General features: G+C 40.7%; 1 protein-coding gene across 4 annotated transcripts in view; it reads left to right on the top strand.

Annotated features, from left to right (window-relative positions):
- Nucleotides 1–15,510, top strand: part of LOC128699868 (probable E3 ubiquitin-protein ligase HERC1) — a 153,912-nt gene that overhangs the window by 23,717 nt on the left and 114,685 nt on the right. For all 4 annotated transcript variants that reach the window (XM_070102319.1, XM_070102318.1, XM_070102317.1 and 1 more), the window contains exons 6-8: nt 6,614–6,790; nt 6,956–7,082; nt 14,084–14,244. In XM_070102319.1, coding sequence (XP_069958420.1) covers nt 6,614–6,790; nt 6,956–7,082; nt 14,084–14,244 — 465 coding nt within the window. The remainder of the gene's footprint in view (nt 1–6,613; nt 6,791–6,955; nt 7,083–14,083; nt 14,245–15,510) is intronic.

Genomic DNA, 15,510 nt, shown 5'->3' with positions numbered 1-15,510 from the left:
AAAACAATGGCGTCGGATGCTGCTTCCCCTCCGCCATTCTATCTAATTATCTTTCTCCCTCATTCTATATCTTTCAATCTGTCTCTCTCTCTATCTGTCTGCCTATCTCTGTCTCACAGGTACACATAAATACAAGTATACATAGTGTAAATTACCTAGGATAATTACACAAATAACCCGCACATAAAAGACAGACAGTGTGACTTTGTCAATGGTCCAAGTCGGACCGAAACGTCGTCGTAAGCTTCTGTCTTTTATGTGCGGGTTATTTGTGTATCGTTCCAGTCACGGTATTGTGCCTTTTTGTTATTTACCTAGGATAACCCAAGAAATCCAGACAAAGTGCTATACTCTGCTTGAAGATGTGAGTAAACGTGATGACACAGTCTTGTGGCTCTCTCTGAGACAGAGCTAGATGGACAGACAGGGAGCTTGACAGACAGACAAATAGACAGACAGAAATGTTTGTGTACCAGCAAAAACAAAGGGAGGGCGATGGTCATGTAATATTTCCTTATCAGCTCTACCCTCGTTTACGCTCATCAAAGTCAGCTCTTATCAGATGTTATCTCCCCTTATCTTGTCACTGTCATGGGGTGGACTTTTTTTTTTCTTGCTTCAAGGGAGCAATATTATTACATCTTCTTCTTCCTCCTCCTCCTCTTCCTTCCCTCCTCCTCCTCCTCCTCCTCCTCCTCCTCCTCCTCCTCCTCTTCTTCCTCCCCTCTTCCTCCTCCATTGCTTTTGGTCTCAAACTCCTCCAAATCATGAAATTGATCTTCACTGACACTTCCATCTGTGTTAGAGCATCACTTGGGAAGAGAAGAGTCCCAGATTTGCTGGGGAATCACATATTTCTTACCGCTAGACATGCTGAAAAAGGAGAACTGAAATGGCATTCCCACAATGCACCACTGGCTCCCCGATTTTTTTTATATGGTGCACACTGACCATGGAGACCCATTCTCTCACATGTGGGCCTACCAGCTTTCTCCTGCTTGATTTGAAGCTGCTAGAATTTATGCGTATAAATACGTCAGAAACATTGGCTCGTAAGACGTATTTATACGTCGGAAACAGTCAAAGGGTTAAATTAGTCATGCATGGCTACTTTATTAACCCGTAAATGGTCCAAACGTATATATACGTTTTTCAACATTTGAATGTAAAAAATGTAGATCTTTTGTTTTTTTTACATTTGAAAATGTGTAAAAAAACTTTGATCTACTTTTTTTTTTTTTTTTTTTGTTATATTTCTACTTACACTTAGGTCACACTACAAATACATGTACACATTTATTTATACACACTCATCAGAGTTTTCTTTGATTTTATCTTAATAGTTCTTGGTCTTATTAATTTTCCTTTTATATCCATGGGGAAGTGGAATAAGAATCTTTCCTCCGTAAGCCATGCGTGTTGTAAAAGTCAACTAAAATGCCGGGAACAATGGGCTAGTAACCCCTTTTCCTGTAAAGATTACTAAAAAGAATAAGAAGAAGAAAATTGTCAAAGTGGGAAGTCTGAATGTGCGTGGATGTTGTGCAGATGATAAGAAAGAGATGATTGTGGATGTTATGTATGAGAAGAAGCTGGATGTCCTGGCTTTAAGTGAAACAAAGCTGAAGGGGGTGGGAGAGTTTCAGTGGAGAGGAATAAATGGGATTAGGTCAGGGGTTTCAAATAGAGTTAGAGCTAAAGAAGGAGTAGCAATAGTGTTGAAGGATAAGCTATGGCAGGAAAAGAGGGACTATAAATGTATTAATTCAAGGATTATGTGGAGTAAAATAAAGATTGGATGTGAAAAGTGGGTTATAATAAGCGTGTATGCACCTGGAGAAGAGAGAAGTGTAGAGGAGAGAGAGAGATTTTGGGAAATGTTGAGTGAATGCGTGGGGAGTTTTGAATCAAGTGTGAGAGTAATGGTGGTTGGGGATTTCAATGCTAAGTGGGTAAAAATGTTATGGAAGGAGTAGTAGGTAAATTTGGGGTGCCAGGGGTAAATGTAAATGGGGAGCCTTTGAGCTATGTGTAGAAAGAAATTTGGTAATAAGTAATACATATTTTATGAAAAAGAGGATAAATAAATATACAAGGTATGATGTAGCACGTAATGAAAGTAGTTTATTAGATTATGTATTGGTGGATAAAAGGTTGATGGGTAGGCTCCAGGATGTACATGTTTATAGAGGGGCAACTGATATATCGGATCATTATTTAGTTGTAGCTACAGTTAGAGTAAGAGGTAGATGGGAAAAGAGGAAGGTGGCAACAACAAGTAAGAGGGAGGTGAAAGTGTATAAACTAAGGGAGGAGGAAGTTCGGGTGAGATATAAGCGACTATTGGCAGAAAGGTGGGCTAGTGCAAAGATGAGTAGTGGGGGGGTTGAAGAGGGTTGGAATAGTTTTAAAAATGCAGTATTAGAATGTGGGGCAGAAGTTTGTGGGTATAGGAGGGTGGGGGCAGGAGGAAAGAGGAGTGATTGGTGGAATGATGAAGTAAAGGGTGTGATAAAAGAGAAAAAGGTAGCTTATGAGAGGTTTTTACAAAGCAGAAGTGTTATAAGAAGAGCAGAGTATATGGAGAGTAAAAGAAAGGTAAAGAGAGTGGTGAGAGAGTGCAAAAGGAGAGCAGATGATAGAGTGGGAGAGGCACTGTCAAGAAATTTTAATGAAAATAAGAAAAAATTTTGGAGTGAGCTAAACAAGTTAAGAAAGCCTAGGGAAAATATGGATTTGTCAGTTAAAAACAGAGTAGGGGAGTTAGTAGATGGGGAGATGGAGGTATTGGGTAGATGGCGAGAATATTTTGAGGAACTTTTAAATGTTAAGGAAGAAACAGAGGCAGTAATTTCATGCACTGGTCAGGGAGGTATACCATCTTTTAGGAGTGAAGAAGAGCAGAATGTAAGTGTGGGTGAGGTACGTGAGGCATTACGTAAAATGAAAGGGGGTAAAGCAGCTGGAACTGATGGGATCATGACAGAAATGTTAAAAGCAGGGGGGATAGTGTTGGAGTGGTTGGTACTTTTGTTTAATAAATGTATGAAAGAGGGGAAGGTACCTAGGGATTGGCAGAGAGCATGTATAGTCCCTTTATATAAAGGGAAAGGGGACAAAAGAGACTGTAAAAATTATAGAGGAATAAGCTTACTGAGTATACCAGGAAAAGTGTACGGTAGGGTTATAATTGAAAGAATTAGAGGTAAGACAGAATGTAGGATTGCGGATGAGCAAGGTTGTTTTAGAGTGGGTAGGGGATGTGTAGATCAGGTGTTTACATTGAAACATATATGTGAACAGTATTTAGATAAAGATAGGGAAGTTTTTATTGCATTTATGGATTTAGAAAAGGCATATGATAGAGTGGATAGAGGAGCAATGTGGCAGATGTTGCAAGTATATGGAATAGGTGGTAAGTTATTAAATGCTGTAAAGAGTTTTTATGAGGATAGTGAGGCTCAGGTTAGGGTGTGTAGAAGAGAGGGAGACTACTTCCCGGTAAAAGTAGGTCTTAGACAGGGATGTGTAATGTCACCATGGTTGTTTAATATATTTATAGATGGGGTTGTAAAGGAAGTAAATGCTAGGGTGTTTGGGAGAGGGGTGGGATTAAATTATGGGGTATCAAATTCAAAATGGGAATTGACAGTTACTTTTTGCTGATGATACTGTGCTTATGGGAGATTCTAAAGAAAAATTGCAAAGGTTAGTGGATGAGTTTGGGAATGTGTGTAAAGGTAGAAAGTTGAAAGTGAACATAGAAAAGAGTAAGGTGATGAGGGTGTCAAATGATTTAGATAAAGAAAAATTGGATATCAAATTGGGGAGGAGGAGTATGGAAGAAGTGAATGTTTTCAGATACTTGGGAGTTGACGTGTCGGCGGATGGATTTATGAAGGATGAGGTTAATCATAGAATTGATGAGGGAAAAAAGGTGAGTGGTGCGTTGAGGTATATGTGGAGTCAAAAAACGTTATCTATGGAGGCAAAGAAGGGAATGTATGAAAGTATAGTAGTACCAACACTCTTATATGGGTGTGAAGCTTGGGTGGTAAATGCAGCAGCGAGGAGACGGTTGGAGGCAGTGGAGATGTCCTGTTTAAGGGCAATGTGTGGTGTAAATATTATGCAGAAAATTCGGAGTGTGGAAATTAGGAGAAGGTGTGGAGTTAATAAAAGTATTAGTCAGAGGGCAGAAGAGGGGTTGTTGAGGTGGTTTGGTCATTTAGAGAGAATGGATCAAAGTAGAATGACATGGAAAGCATATAAATCTATAGGGGAAGGAAGGCGGGGTAGGGGTCGTCCTCGAAAGGGTTGGAGAGAGGGGGTAAAGGAGGTTTTGTGGGTAAGGGGCTTGGACTTCCAGCAAGCGTGCGTGAGCGTGTTAGATAGGAGTGAGTGGAGACGAATGGTACTTGGGACCTGACGATCTGTTGGAGTGTGAGCAGGGTAATATTTAGTGAAGGGATTCAGGGAAAACGGTTATTTTCATATAGTCGGACTTGAGTCCTGGAAATGGGAAGTACAATGCCTGCACTTTAAAGGAGGGGTTTGGGATATTGGCAGTTTGGAGGGATATGTTGTGTATCTTTATATGTGTATGCTTCTAGACTGTTGTATTCTGAGCACCTCTGCAAAAACAGTGATAATGTGTGAGTGTGGTGAAAGTGTTGAATGATGATGAAAGTATTTTCTTTTTGGGGATTTTCTTTCTTTTTTGGGTCACCCTGCCTCGGTGGGAGACGGCCGACTTGTTAAAAAAAAAAAAAAAAAATTTTGAAAAGATGTAAAAAAACGTAGATCTACTTTTGTAGCACTACACACGTGAATGTAGATCTGCTTGGACCGTTTACGGGTTAAATGCAGGAGATCCCCGTTTGTACAGCTCCTAGCTTCCTGACCCTGGGCAATGAGTGAAAATCTCTGGTGAGTGGAAACGGCTTTCTTTCATAATTGAATGTGTCTAAAATTCCTGATGTGTTTACAGTATTGTACATTAACCCTTTAACTGTCGCAACCCCCAATCCTGAGGTGTCTCCTGGTGTTGCAAAATTAAAAAAAAAAAAAAAAAAATTTTTTTGTGAAATGATAGTCTTTTCCCGATTGTAATGACACCAAAAAAAAACGAAATTTGATGGAAAACTGACGAAATTATGCTCTCGCTAAGTTAGCGACCTCGGCGCTGTTTACAAATTGGCGATTTCGCCCACTTTGAGCCCTATTTTTGGCTAATTCCATTGTTCCAGTCGCTATTTCTTTAGAACTCCATTTTTTCTATCGATCGAGTACAAGAAACTGCCCATTTACCGATTTCAACTACCTAATAATGTGGTCAGAAATTTGCAATTTGGCCAATTTCACGAAAACTAAAAAATATGACAATTTCAAAATAAGGTCCAGAATGAACAAAGCAGACATTCCTGGCTCTAAAATAACATTTTCTTTGTTCATCAGTGATGTCTCCAGGCCCCTCTGATATTACTCTTGGTTTCTATTTTGAATTTTTATTCAAACAAAAAATAGAAGACTTACTATTATGCAGACTACTGCAATACTGTAATAATTGTATAAATAACATCAACCCATTCATGACTGCATATTAGAGTGGCTAGTTGGACATTTATTGGACAATGACATCATTTGTTTACTTTTGAACATCGGCAAAAATCAAACATTTCCCCTACTTTGAGCTCCATTTCTAGGTTCTTTTTATAGTAAAATCAATCAAAATCATCTCTATTTCTATAATATGTTTTCCATTCTATCAAATGAGACCAATAAAACGAGAATACAACCATAAATACTATACGAAAATAGACCACAAAGTCGGCATTTTAATTAAAAAAAACGGTCAGTTTTTTTTTTTCTCATTATGCTCTGCGTGCTCCAGGATTTTTTTTATATGTTGCACACTGAGCACACAGACCCATTCTCTCACATGTGGGCCTACCAGCTTTCTCCTTCTTGATTTAAAGCCGCTAGAATTTACGAGTATATATACATGTCAAACACTGTACCTCGTAAGACGTATATATACGGCCGCCACAGTCAAAGGGTTAAGTGCTCAATACAGCTAGGCATAAAGAGCAGGTAAAGTAAATTAAATACATAGTACATACAATGCTTACCTTAAAATATGGCACCAGTTGCCAACTCCTTTTGTAACTGTTGTACAGAAATGCAGTAAAAGCACCGAACATAATGAAGAATGGCTCAAATGAAAGCCAACAAAAATGTGAAACCCCAAAACGAGGTGCTGAATGTGCAGGGCTCTCCTGAATATTGTCATGAGATGCAAATTTCAGAGTAAATGAAAGCAAATCCCAGTTATATTAATTTGTCTCTAGGAGAACTATTCTATTTACACCTTACAATTTTCAGTGTGAAGTCATCTTGGCTTTCATATACAGTATTCATTTCTTTATTTTTTTTATTAACACGTTGGCCGATTCCCACCAAGGCAGGGTGGTCCGAAAAAGAAAAACTTTCATCGTCATTCACTCTATCACTGTCTTGCCAGAGGCATGCTTACATTAGTTATAAAACTGCAACATTAACACCCCTCCTTCTTTATATAATTTATAAAAACTTTTTTTTTTTTTCTTGTAAGGTGGTGGGAGTTTATGCTCGGAGGTGCTAGGAACTGCTGTGGCTGTGGTACAAGCGCTGCCTCCCTTGTCACTAGCTGTTGAATCAAAATTGCCTCGTGTGGGGCTAGCATCCCTCTCACAGCTGACCACTTTCCTTGGAGAGACTACCAAGCCTTCATCTCCTGCTGACCCAACAGGTGAATTTTATCATATACAGGACACTTCTTACTTACAAGTACATTAAGATACACATATTTGTACATACAATGCTTCAAATTACATCAGTTGCTACAAACACATGAGATACACACTCGGCACCTTTCTTGTTGGAGTGAAGTTCTCCATGGTAATTTTCATTGCAGGTCGTAAACTGAGTGCAGAACTGCTGTTAGGTTTGAGCCTTCAGAGGGGTTCTCTCCGGTACTTACTGGAGTGGGTTCACATGGCACTGAGTGCAGCTACCACAGCTGCGGAAGATTCCAGGGATGGGTAAGTCTCATTTTATTTCACGAGTACAGCTGCTCCTTGACTTATGATGGGGCTGTGTTCTGACGAACCCACTGTAAGTCGAATATGAATATATTATAAGTAAACAAATAATTAACTACTGTCACTGAATACGAAAATTAATTACTGTAACTAAATACCTGTATTGAAGAGTAAATAAATGAATACAAGTTATGGATTTACTGCCATCATGCTGGGTAATTATCCTAAGCTTCATCTCCAGAGTAATTGCTTTCACATCATTGTAAAGTCAAAATATAGTAGGTCGAACCATCGTAGGTTCAGGAGTACTTGTACAAGGAGAAAATGTGTGTGTTTTGGGCATAGCAGGAGGAGGATCAAGCCTTCACCATGTCTTGTGTTGAATGATCCACATAGGTTTAATGCTTAACATGAATTATAAGTACAGGTTGACCATCACTAATTTGTCATCCTCGAGACCTATAGGATGCTGGGTTAGTGATTTTTTACCAGATTACAGAGTAGTTTAGGTTAGAATACACTTAACCCAATGGTGATATTTATGCATCAGTGATTTTGCCCACTTTGCGTCCTATTTTTGGCTCATTCCATTGTTCCAGTCTCACAAACTCGTAACTATTTCACTAGTATTCCTTCTATTCTGTCGATTGAGCACAAGAAACCACCCATTTACCTATTAAAACTACCCAGTAAAATGGTCAGAATTTTGTAATTGGTATCAAGAGATATCAATTTTAAAATTGGTCCAAGTTAAACAGTGCAGACATTCCTGGCACTAAAATAAAATTTTCTCTGTTCATTAGTCATGTCTCCAGGTCCCTCTTATATTATGCTTGTTTTCCATTTTGAATTTTTATTCACACACAAAAATAGAAGATTTACTGTTATGCAGACTACTGCATTATTATAATATGTAATTGTACAAATAATGTCAACCCATTCGTGACCGAGTATTACACTGGCCAGTTGGACACGTATTTGACTGTATTTACTCTTGAATATTAGTAAAAATCGAACATTTCTGCTACTTTGAGCTCAATTTCAAGGTACTTTCCATTGTGAAACTAATCAAAATCATATCTGTTTATGTAATATATTGTCCATTCTATCAAATGAGGCAAAAAAACGAGAATGCTAGCATAAAAATCATACAAAATACACCACAAAGTCACTGTTTTACACCAAAAACAGGGTTGCAGTTTTTTCTAATTTTGCACTTATGTGCTACAGGATTTTTTTTTTTATATATAGTGCACACTTGCCACACACTTATTCTCTCACATATAGGCCCAAATTTACTAGTCACAGGTTATATGAATGAGCCTGAGCTCATGGTGACCGACAGTGGCTTCAAAGCTACCTTATCTTTTATGTACAATATACGTTGCCTGTGCTTTACACAATGAGAAGCATTTTTTTTATTCGTTGGAATGATAGCTAGGGCTAAAAGTGAGTAGGATATAACATTAAATGGAGAAAAACAAATTGGAATGAGGCCTGGTCACAGACCGGGTGGCGGGGGCGTTGATCCCCGGTCAGTGGTCAGTCGTCAGTGGTCAGTCGTCAGTGGTCAGTCATCACGTGAGGTCACAGACTCTGAGCTGCTTTGGGGATTAGTGTGGATGGTTACAAAGCATGGCTTGCTTCTGCAGTGTTTTAAAAATTGAGGTTGGAGAGTTGAAGGAGGAGGTCTTGCTTCTCCAGGAGGAGATTAGGAGGCTGAAGGTCCACCTCAATGGGTCTGGGAGAGAGTGTGAGGTGGCTGGAGTTGTGGGGAATGAGGCTTCAAGTGAGGTGCAGTCTGTCTCTCGCTGTGAGGAGGCTGTAGTTGGGGAGGTAGCAACGGCTACCAGCAGTGAGGTGCAGTCCAGCACCTGCTACAAGTGGCGAGTGGTTCACAGTAATGGAAGGCGCATCAGAGTAAGGAAAGTTAAGAGTGAAGATCTGAAGGTAGGAAATCGCTTCTCTGTTCTTCAGGATGAATGTACTTCAGTGGCCAGTGAAGGTAAGGGTACTACTGCCCCTGCTAATGGAGGTAAGCGCATTCTTGTGGTTGGTGACTCTCAGGTAAGATATATTGACCGTGCTTTTTGTAATAGGAATAAGAAGATGAGAGATAGAGTGTGCTTCCCTGGAGCTGGTGTTGGGGACATTGTCAACAGGCTGGATAATATCATGTCAGGTAATGGGAACAAGCCCATTATCTGTCTCAGTGCTGGTGGAAATGATATTGGGAAGGGTAGGAGAGAAGAGCTGCTAGATAAGTACAGGTCAGCTATAGATTTCATTAAGTCTAAGGGAGGGATCCCAATCATATGTAGCATTTTGCCTAGAAGGGGAGTAGGAAATGAATGGTTGTCTAGGGCAATTGGTGTAAATTGCTGGCTAGACAGATACTGCAAGGAACTTGCAATCCCATTCATTGACAACTGGAACAACTTTTATGGCAAACATGATATGTATGCAAGGGATGGGGTACATCTCTCTGGGGCAGGGGTGGTAGCACTTGCAGACTCGATTGAGAAGGCCATTGGTGAAATGCCTATGATTTTAAACTGATGGAAGATAGAGGTATGGGTGTGTGTGGGAAACAAGCAGGTTGCAACACTTGGGTTGGAAACAGTAAATGTATAAAAGGCATTCAGCATGAAGTTATAAATAAAGACAATAGATCAGGTCAGCAAACAAAGGGGGACAGCAGAGGGCAGCAAGGGACTAGCTCCCTTAAGGTTTACTATACTAATAGCAGGAGTGTAAGAAATAAGATAGATGAGCTAAGATTAATTGCAAATGCAGGAAACATAGATATTATTGCTATAACAGAGACCTGGCTCAATCTGAAAGATAGAGAGATGCCCTCTGAATGTCACATACAAGGCTATAAATTATTCCACACTGACAGGGTCAACAGGAAAGGTGGTGGAGTAGCGATGTATGTCAGAGACAATTTAAATTGTTGTGTTAGACAAGATATTAAATTAGAAGCGTCAGCCACTGAATCTGTTTGGTTACAGCTTCTCGAGGGCCGAGAAAAACTAATTTTGGGTGCGATTTACAGGGCCCCAAATCTTGATAGGGAGTGCAGTAAACTTCTATGGGACGAAATTCGTAAGGCATCTACATACGAAAATGTTGTGCTAATGGGAGACTTCAACTATAGACAGATTGACTGGAGCAATTTGACAGGAAATTTAGAGTCAGGTGACTTTCTTGATACGATCCAGGATTGTTTTTTAAAACAGTTTGTGACAGAGCCAACTAGGGGAAATAACCTCCTTGACTTGGTTCTTGCCAGTAGGGAAACACTAATTAATAATCTTGAGGTTAATGATGAGCTTGGGGAAAGTGATCACAAATCACTCAGTTTTAATATATCATGGAATTCCCCTAATAATGGCAATCAAGTCTCCGTCCCTGACTTTCGCTTGGCTGATTTCATAGGACTGAAAAATTACTTAGGTGGGCTGAACTGGAATGACCTGACTAAGGGTCAGGTAGGTGGTGATGGTTGCCGATATGATGCTTTCCAGGGCATAGTTCTAGCTGCTCAGTCAAATTATGTTCCAAATAGGGAAATCAGATCAAACAAAAATGATCCTAAATGGATGAACAATAGATTAAAATATCTGATTGGTCAAAAGAGAGGCATATATAGGCAAATCAAAAGAGGAGAGGGGCAATTGAGAAATCGATATATTCAGTTAAAGAGAGAAATAAAAAAGGGAATTAGAAAAGCAAAAAGAGATTATGAGGTTAAAGTTGCAGGAGAATCGAAGACTAACCCAAAAGGATTCTTTCAGGTATACAGAAGTAAGATCAGGGACAAGATTGGCCCACTCAAAAGTTCCTCGGGTCAGCTCACTGACAGTGATAAGGAAATGTGTAGAATTTTTAACACATACTTCCTCTCAGTTTTTACACAGGAGGATACCAGCGATATTCCAGTAATGATAAATTATGTAGAACAGGACGATAATAAACTGTGCACTATTAGGGTCACAAGTGACATGGTCCTTAGGCAAATAGATAAATTAAAACCTAACAAATCCCCAGGCCCTGATGAACTGTATGCAAGGGTTCTAAAGGAATGTAAAGAGGAGCTTAGCACACCTTTGGCTAATCTTTTCAACATATCACTACAAACTGGCATGGTGCCAGATAAGTGGAAAATGGCAAATGTGATACCTATTTTCAAAACAGGTGACAGGTCCTTAGCTTCGAACTATAGACCAATAAGCCTAACCTCCATAGTGGGAAAATTTATGGAATCAATAATTGCCGAGGCAGTTCGTAGCCACCTTGAAAAGCATAAATTAATCAACGAATCTCAGCATGGTTTTACAAAGGGGCGTTCCTGCCTTACGAATTTATTAACTTTTTTCACTAAGGTATTTGAGGAGGTAGATCATGGTAATGAATATGATATTGTGTATATGGACTTCAGTAAGGCTTTTGACAGGGTCCCACATCAGAGACTATTGAGGAAAATTAAAGCACATGGAATAGGAGAAATTTTTTCCTGGATGGAGGCATGGTTGACAAATAGGCAGCAGAGAGTTTGCATAAATGGGGAGAAATCAGAGTGGGGAAGTGTCACGAGTGGTGTTCCACAGGGGTCAGTGTTGGGCCCCCTGCTGTTCACAATCTACATAAACGACATAGATGAGGGCATAAAGAGCGACATCGGCAAGTTTGCCGATGACACCAAAATAGGCCGTCGAATTCATTCTGACGAGGACATTCGAGCACTCCAGGAAGATTTGAATAGACTGATGCAGTGGTCGGAGAAGTGGCAGATGCAGTTTAATATAGACAAATGCAAAGTTCTAAATGTTGGACAGGACAATAACCATGCCACATATAAACTAAATAATGTAGATCTTAATATTACGGATTGCGAAAAAGATTTAGGAGTTCTGGTTAGCAGTAATCTGAAACCAAGACAACAGTGCATAAGTGTTCGCAGTAAAGCTAATAGAATCCTTGGCTTCATATCAAGAAGCATAAATAATAGGAGTCCTCAGGTTGTTCTTCAACTCTATACATCCTTGGTTAGGCCTCATTTAGATTATGCTGCACAGTTTTGGTCACCGTATTACAGAATGGATATAAATTCTCTGGAAAATGTACAAAGGAGGATGACAAAGTTGATCCCATGTATCAGAAACCTTCCCTATGAGGATAGACTAAGGGCCCTGAAACTGCACTCTCTAGAAAGACGTAGAATTAGGGGGGATATGATTGAGGTGTATAAATGGAAGACAGGAATAAATAAAGGGGATGTAAATAGTGTGCTGAAAATATCTAGCCTAGACAGGACTCGCAGCAATGGTTTTAAGTTGGAAATATTCAGATTCAGGAAGGATATAGGAAAGTACTGTTTTGGTAATAGAGTTGTGGATGAGTGGAACAAACTCCCAAGTACCGTTATAGAGGCCAGAACGTTGTGTAGCTTTAAAAATAGGTTGGATAAATACATGAGTAGATGTGGGTGGGTGTGAGTTAGACATGATAGCTTGTGCTACCAGGTCGGTTGCCGTGTTCCTCCCTTAAGTCAATGTGACCTGACCTGACTAGGTTGGGTGCATTGGCTTAAGCCGGTAGGAGACTTGGACCTGCCTCGCATGGGCCAGTAGGCCTTCTGCAGTGTTCCTTCGTTCTTATGTTCTTATGTTCTTAACTCTCTCCAGGTAAACTCCATGTGCAACAAGTAGCGCCACCAAACAGTAGGGGTAGGTTAGTGTAGTGATCCCGAAAATTTGAAATTATTCTAGCTGAAATTAGTGTCTGATTACTGATGGAACTGGATTTATATAACATGAATCTGTTCAACCTTGAAGACTAGAGGGCACTATACAAACCATACCACGGGTGGTGGTAGAACCCGCGATCAGAGTTTTATGACTGATTGCGGATTCTAACCCCACCCGTGGTATGGTTTGTTTGCAATTGTCATTATGATTTCATGAGTCGTGTGGACACGATACCATAGCTGGAATAATTCACAGCTTATCCAGAGTTTCCCGAGGAAACTTTAGATGATGTTTTGGTCCATCCTGGACCATTACTTAGTAATGATAATGCTCAAGCACTGTCTAAAGCATTGTCTAGAGCTTCAGTAATGCCTTCAATAAAGTACCTCACAAAAGACTGTTAAGGAAAGTGTATCTCATGATTCAGAAGTTAGGATCTAACATGGATTGAAGCATAGTTGACCAATAGAAAGCAGAGAATCTGGAAACTTGTAATCTTCTTTAAATATGTTTTAATTAAAATTTTATTGGATTTCTATTTTTTGTTACTAAACGCCAGCTGCAGAAACTCCGAGAAAACATCTTGGTCACTATTTTAGACCATCCACATGGTCATTGTTTTATTTTTCTCATCATGCATCATATGGGGCAGGATTTTTTTTATACTGTGCACGTTCACTACACAGACCCATTCTCTCATACCTAGGTCAAAATTTACTGCTCGCAGCTTATCTGACCGAGCTGAGCTTAGGACAGAATTATATGAGACCCTGACCTCAATGACGTAGTTCTACATGACGGCCACTGAAAGGGTTGATAGTTTTTCTTTACATTTCCTTTGCTGATTTCAATCATCTGTTTAATTTGTGTACAGTGGAACCTCGGTTTTCGTGATTAATCCATTCGAAAAAGTCTGACGAAAACCTAATCGTATGAAAACGGAAGCAATATTTCTCATAAGAAATAATGAAAATCCAATTATGTAATCCGTTCCAGACACCCAAAAATACTAACAAAAAATACATTTTATAGAGAATTTTCTCCAACTAGGGTATGCAAAAACCGAGGTTCCACTGTACATAACATTGCAGTAAAAAATTATTTATTCTCTGCCTTGGTAGGAAATGTCTAATGTGAAAAAAAAAATTATAATTGGTTGGCTGCTGAAAAGATATTGAACAATGCAATAAAATGCAATAGAGTACAATACAATACAATGTATAGTAATTGCTTTTGTTTAATCTACAGAACATGCATTAGCAACAACTGTCTTCAAGAGGTGATGAGTTCCTTAGCTCAGAGTGGAGAAGGTTTTGTAGGTGGCATGCCAGGTGTGTCTCATCCAGATGGCACAGTGCCACTCTACCATGCTGCTCTTATCCTCATGGAAAAACTCTCACTCTTGGCTTGTGAGTACCATTAGTCTTGAATAACTAAAGTGCAATGAACACTTGTTAGTGCTCAGTAATAACCCACATGAAGACAGAAACACAGGAGGTTGATTGATTTGTACAGGAGGGCCCCTGCTTATACAGCAGGTTAGGTTCTGGGTCCTGCTTATACAGCAGGTTAGGTTCTGGGTCCTGCTTATACAGGAGGTTAGGTTCTGGGTCCTGCTTATACAGGTTAGGTTCTGGGTCCTGCTTTTACAGCAGGTTAGGTTACAGGTTCTGCTTATACAGCAGGTTAGGTTCTGGGTCCTGCTTATACAGCAGGTTAGGTTCTGGGTCCTGCTTTTACAGCAGGTTAGGTTCTGGGTCCTGCTTTTACAGCAGGTTAGGTTCTGGGTCCTGCTTTTACAGCAGGTTAGGTTCTGGGTCCTGCTTTTACAGCAGGTTAGGTTCTGGGTCCTGATTTTACAGCAGGTTAGATTACAGGTCCTGCTTGTACAGCAGGTTAGGTTACAGGTCCTGCTTGTACAGCAGGTTAGGTTCCAGGTCCTTCTTGTACAGCAGGTTAGGTTCTGGGCCCTGCTTGTACAGCAGGTTAGGTTCTGGGCCCTGCTTGTACAGCAGGTTAGGTTCTGGGTCCTGCTTGTACAGCAGGTTAGGGTCCGGGCCCTGCTTGTGCAGCAGGTTAGGTTCCGGGCCCTGCTTGTGCAGCAGGTTAGGTTCCGGGCCCTGCTTGTACAGCAGGTTAGGTTCCGGGCCCCGCTTGTACAGCAGGTTAGGTTCCAGGCCCCGCTTGTACAGCAGGTTAGGTTCCGGGCCCCGCTTGTACAGCAGGTTAGGTTCCGGGCCCCGCTTGTACAGCAGGTTAGGTTCCGGGCCCCGCTTGTACAGCAGGTTAGGTTTCGGGCCCTGCTTGTACAGCAGGTTAGGTTCCGGGCTCTGCTTGTACAGCAGGTTAGGTTCCGGGCCCTGCTTGTACAGCAGGTTAGGTTCCGGGCCCTGCTTGTACAGCAGGTTAGGTTCCGGGCTCTGCTTGTACAGCAGGTTAGGTTCCGGGCCCTGCTTGTACAGCAGGTTAGGTTCTGGGCCCTGCTTGTACAGCAGGTTAGGTTCTGGGCCCTGCTTGTACAGCAGGTTAGGTTCCGGGCCCTGCTTGTACAGCAGGTTAGGTTCCGGGCCCTGCTTGTACAGCAGGTTAGGTTCCGGGCCCTGCTTGTACAGCAGGTTAGGTTCCGGGCTACTGCTGTCAAGCGAAAAGTCGCTGGAAAGCAAATCATAGCCTTT

Source organism: Cherax quadricarinatus, chromosome 81, assembly GCF_038502225.1.
Source record: "Cherax quadricarinatus isolate ZL_2023a chromosome 81, ASM3850222v1, whole genome shotgun sequence".
NCBI classification, from domain to species: Eukaryota; Metazoa; Arthropoda; class Malacostraca; order Decapoda; family Parastacidae; genus Cherax; species Cherax quadricarinatus.
The sequence above is the reverse complement of the archived record's forward strand: the minus strand, read 5'-3'. Positions and strand labels throughout refer to the sequence as shown.